The sequence below is a fragment of the Humulus lupulus genome, chromosome 2 (assembly GCF_963169125.1).
Source record: "Humulus lupulus chromosome 2, drHumLupu1.1, whole genome shotgun sequence".
Classification (NCBI taxonomy): Eukaryota; Viridiplantae; Streptophyta; class Magnoliopsida; order Rosales; family Cannabaceae; genus Humulus; species Humulus lupulus.
Genome location: NC_084794.1, coordinates 234,873,179 through 234,877,932, shown reverse-complemented (window position 1 = coordinate 234,877,932; position 4,754 = coordinate 234,873,179). Strand labels below are relative to the sequence as shown.

The 4,754-nt window shown below is 36.8% G+C and overlaps 1 protein-coding gene and 1 non-coding gene across 2 annotated transcripts; one reads left to right on the top strand and one right to left on the bottom strand.

Annotated features, from left to right (window-relative positions):
- Positions 1-363: 363 nt before the first annotated feature.
- Positions 364-1,866, bottom strand: LOC133815270 (uncharacterized). Its single transcript, XM_062248125.1, has 2 exons — positions 1,057-1,866; positions 364-693 (listed from the first exon to the last, which is right to left on the bottom strand). The coding sequence occupies exons 1-2, from the start codon at positions 1,864-1,866 to the stop codon at positions 364-366; spliced, it is 1,140 nt and encodes a 379-aa protein (XP_062104109.1).
- On the top strand, positions 1,352-1,458 carry LOC133820465 (small nucleolar RNA R71). The gene has a single exon (XR_009886873.1). It is a non-coding gene; the product is annotated as a small nucleolar RNA R71 (small nucleolar RNA).
- Positions 1,867-4,754: the final 2,888 nt, after the last annotated feature.

The window sequence follows — 4,754 nt, the reverse complement described above, 5'->3', positions numbered from 1 at the left end:
GAAGAGTAATAGTAGTAGGCTTTGCCTCACCAAGACCAAGCTTCCAAAATACGGATAGAGGCATGAGATTGATACACAAAGAGCATGTTTGCATTCAAATTTCCCTATAGTGCAAGGGATAGTAAAGCTCCCCAGATCTTGAAGCTTTTTTGGAAGCTTCCTTTGGAGAATTGCACTGCACTCTTCATTAAGTGCCACTGTCTCAAAGTCTTCCAACCTCCGTTTCTTCGACAAAATCTCTTTCATGAATTTCACATAACTCGACATTTTCTCCAAAGCCACAGGAAATGGGATGTTAATGTGATGCTTTTTAAACACCTCAAGAAACTTAGAGAATCTTTTGTCAAGAGAAGTCTTCCGGAGTCATTGTGGATAGGGGATTTTGACATTAGAATCAACAACTTCTGATTGAATCTTCTCTTTGGTTGCAAGGCCTTCAGTAACCTTTTCCTCCACTTGGGGCTCAACTTTTTCATAGCTCCCCTCTTCTTCTACCTTCTTTTCTTGAGCCCCCTTTAGAGAAGGACCCTCAATTTCTTTCCCGCTCCTCAAAGTGATAGCTTGAAACTGCTCCTTAGGATTTACCACGGTATTACTAGGAAAATTCCCTTGAGGCCTAGCATTCAACATATTGGTCAGCTGCCCCACTTGCATCTCCAAATTTCTGATGGAGGATCTAGTCTCAGTCATAAACTAAGTTTGAGTGTTGGTTGGAGTCAATAGAGCAGCCTGTAATTCATTGGGATGTTCTGCAAGAGCTAGTGGCCTAGGTTGTTGAGAGGTTGATGCTTGTGGTCGAGCTTGAGTCATCGGGCGCTGATAATGTGGTTGAAAGGGTTGTTGTTAACCCTGATTATTTCTCCAGGAAAAAAGTTAGGATTGTTTCTCCACCCTAGATTAAATGAGTTGGAGTAGGGGTTATTGTAGGACCTCTGAAAATTACCCACTGCCTAGACTTGAGCTTGATCTAATGGGACATTGTTGGGATCTAAAGCAGCTTGGCACTAGTTGAAAGGATGAGCCCCCCCCCCCCCCCCCTAAGAATTCACACATTACTTGGGTTTGCGCAACTTGGGCAGACTTGGTATTTTGTTGTAGCTGCTTAGTTACAGATGCAACTTGAGCAGTTAAGGCTGTGATTGCATCTAGTTCATGAACCCCTACAACCTTTTTATTACTGCCTGATCGTTCACTTGTCCATTGGTAATTATTATTGGCCATTTCCTCTAAGATTTCATTAGCTTCATTAGCACTTTTGCTCATAAACACTCCTCTTGCTGCTGCGTCAATGATTGTGCGAGTGGTACCGCACAAACCATTGTAAAAGTTATGGACCAACATCCACTTCTCAATACCGTGGTGAGGACATTTTCTGATCAAGTCCTTGAACCTCTCCCAAGCATCATACAAAGATTCTCCCTCAAGTTGAGAGAAGTTATTGATCTCCCCACTCAGTTTAGCAGCATTGGCAGGTGGAAAGAACTTCGCTAAGAACTTCTGAGCTAGAGCATGCCAAGTGGTGAGAGTAATGGCCTCAAGTGAATTCAGCCAACTTTTTGCTTGCTCCCGTAGTGAGAATGGGAACAAGTGCAATCTAATGGCATCATCACTCACCCTGTTCATCTTGAAGGTGGCACACAACTCCAGGAAATTGGCTATGTGCATATTGGGGTCTTCAGTGGGGAGGCCACTAAATTGAACTGCAGTTTGGACCATCTGCAAGATAGCAGGCTTGATCTCAAAATTGTTTGCCTCTACTACTGGTGGATGAATGATTGAGTGTACCCCTGTGACAGTAGGGAGTACATAATCCCGTAGAGGTCTTTGACCAGCAAGATTATGATCTTGTGGTGCACCCCCGTTCATGTTTTCCACACTATTGTTATTAATATCAGCTGTAACAACAGTGGAACTTTGCAGCCCTCTTGTTTCTTCGGTTTCGCTTGCACTATTTCTCGATCTCAAGATTAATTGGAACTAGACTGTCAGCTCCCCTTCTACTGTGCATATAAAGAAAGTACCTGAGATAGAGAACAACTGCAGCCAAACAAGTTAGAAATTATTACAAGAGAACCAACAAAATTAGAAACAAAACTAGCTATTTGATACTGATAAATTTATCAGTCCCCGGCAACGGCGCCAAAAACTTGTTGAGAAAATTTAAAGCTACGCAAGTATACATAATCACTTTTGTAGTTTATTTTGGTAAGACTGATATCGTTCCCACAGAGACTAATTATCAAGTACCAATAGCCTATTTTATTTTCTATTTGGTATTCGAAATTGGAATTTTTTAAAACTAAAAATAATAAATAACAAAATTAAATGAAGAATAACAAAGAAGAATAAAATCTCTATAAACTTGATTCAAATATATAAATGAGAAATTAGGGATTCTAATCTCCTCTACTATCCACTTTATTATTCATTAATGCAATCACACAGACACTTCTTCTCATTAAGATGAAAGACATGCAAAAGTGTTAAATATTCGGGTTAAGAAATATAAAACTCGACCTAATGCAGATTCTCAATATTTCTATGAGAAATTTAAACAATAGGAAGCAATGAACTCAGCCTTAAATCACATAGACCAATTTGATACTCTCGTTCTAAATTAAAATCTATGTCTATTCAATTTTAGCATATCCAAATCTCACTTCTCAGATTTTGATTCAAATTCATAAATAGCATGTAAATGGTGCACAGTCAATCACATGCACAATAAACACAAATTGAATAGATCTTAGATGAAGAAGAAATAGAAAACTTGCATTAATTCATAATAAAGCTTCAAGAGATTCAATTAAAAACCCTAAATAGAATTTAGTTCATGTTCATCACTAAGAAATCCATAAACATGAAATTAACATAAACTAAAAGTAAAAAGAGTAGAAAAAAAAAACTCTAAATGATATATCCAATCTTCATCCAAAGCACTCCCCAAACCTTTTCTCTCAGTCTAGGTCTGCAAAAAGTGCCTCCTTTTCTCTCCAAAATCGTGATTTAAACCTAATTAGCCTTTTTTTAAACATGTAATGACCAAAACACCCTTCATTAAAAATCTTCATTTTTTACATTTCTTGACATATCCAGTGGTCGCAAGATGTCATTCCTGCGGTCAAAAGAATGCCCTAGAAATGCTCAACTCTTCAGGAATTGCAGCTGCAAAATCCTCTTCTTGCGGTCGCAGAAATTGCCGCAAAACATTGTTTTCTACCAACTTTTGTCCTTTTGTCAGTTTTTCCATTATGTTTCCACACCTAGTCACCTTTGCCCTTCGACACCTGAAAACACATAAAAACAAGCGTAAAATAGAACAAAACAAAACTAAACACCTAATACTTAACTTGAAAACACATAGATAAACAAGTCTAAAACTCATTTATTGCCCTCTTCAATGGCTGAACATAATCCTAAACCCTCATGCCTTGATTCCCTAGCTTAATCCTCAATTGGAGCTTCAAAAATTTCAGAGGAAAGTGAGAAAAAGAACGATCGAGAGGAAGAGGAGAAACATGCTCTATTTTTGGTTTAGTTCTCTACAGCCTTCATATGTTTGAATATATCCCTTGGTCAAATGACCAAAATGCCCCTAGGTTAAATAATTTCATTTCAAGGCTAGCAAGGGCAAAATCATCCTTTCCCATCTATCTCGTTAATTATAATTCAGGTCCTCCGATTCCTGTTATTCCCAATATTGTCAAATAATAATAAATCATATCCCATTACCCTACAATTCCCAGTAATGTACTAATCATCAAATTACTCCAAGACTCACCCTAAGCCCTGTAAATAACCCCGTTATGACTAAACCGCTAACTTGCAATCAAAGATCGTCTCATGCCGAATAGCTCGAACAAATCCACATTATAATGTGGGCTCATCAATGAATTATCAACATGCATGAAAAAATACAAATATGCCTTCAACGGGCCAAATTACCAAAATGCCCTTAAAATGAATTGTGGACCCACATGCATGCATTTATAATCATATAATAATATAACTCACATAATTATGCATATAATCATTTAATGGCATAATAAATCAATTATGGCCCTCCCGGCCTACTAATCCAATCATTAAACCTCATTAGGGATTTTGGGGCATTACAATTACCACAAAAACACATTATACAATGACCCTAAAATGAAGTTATCAAGCTCCCCCAAACTTACTCTTTGTTCGCCCTCGAACAAAGGACTCAAAACAATCCTAGATTCTAACAACATGAATTATACTAACAACAACAATTATGCCTCAAAATAATGAATGTTAATCATATAATTCTCATAAAACTACTTAATAGTTTATTCAATCTAGAATTTTGATCAAAACACTCCATCAACACACCTTAGTCTACTAACATTTTGGATTATCAAATCATGATCATTAAATAAATGAATTTGAAATCAATTATGCTCACCAAATTTCTTTCCAATCGATCCATTCAAACCAAATAATTCTATAAGCTCACTTACTTGCTATTCTCCACTAATATAAATCATGATATGCATACGAATTAATAGGACTTTTATAGACTTGTAATGATTGCTTAGGTAAAGGTAGTTGACAAAGTAATTTTAAGTTCACTTTACTATAAGCACATGACCTAAACTCACCAACTTTACTTCCATAAGAATATAATCCCTTAATCCCCTTTCTTATTTTTGTCCTTTCTTTAGAGATATATATATTTCCATGATAACTACACTCCCCCAAACTTGTTTTTTCTTATATAATCATATTGG

Coding starts and splice junctions, on each gene's coding strand:
- LOC133815270 (XM_062248125.1), bottom strand. CDS start 1,866: ATGAACGGGGGTGCACCACAAGATCATAATCTTGCTGGTCAAAGACCT. Junction 694..1,056: donor CCCAAGTTGCGCAAACCCAA/GTAATGTGTGAA, acceptor ACTCAAACTTAG/TTTATGACTGAGACTAGATC.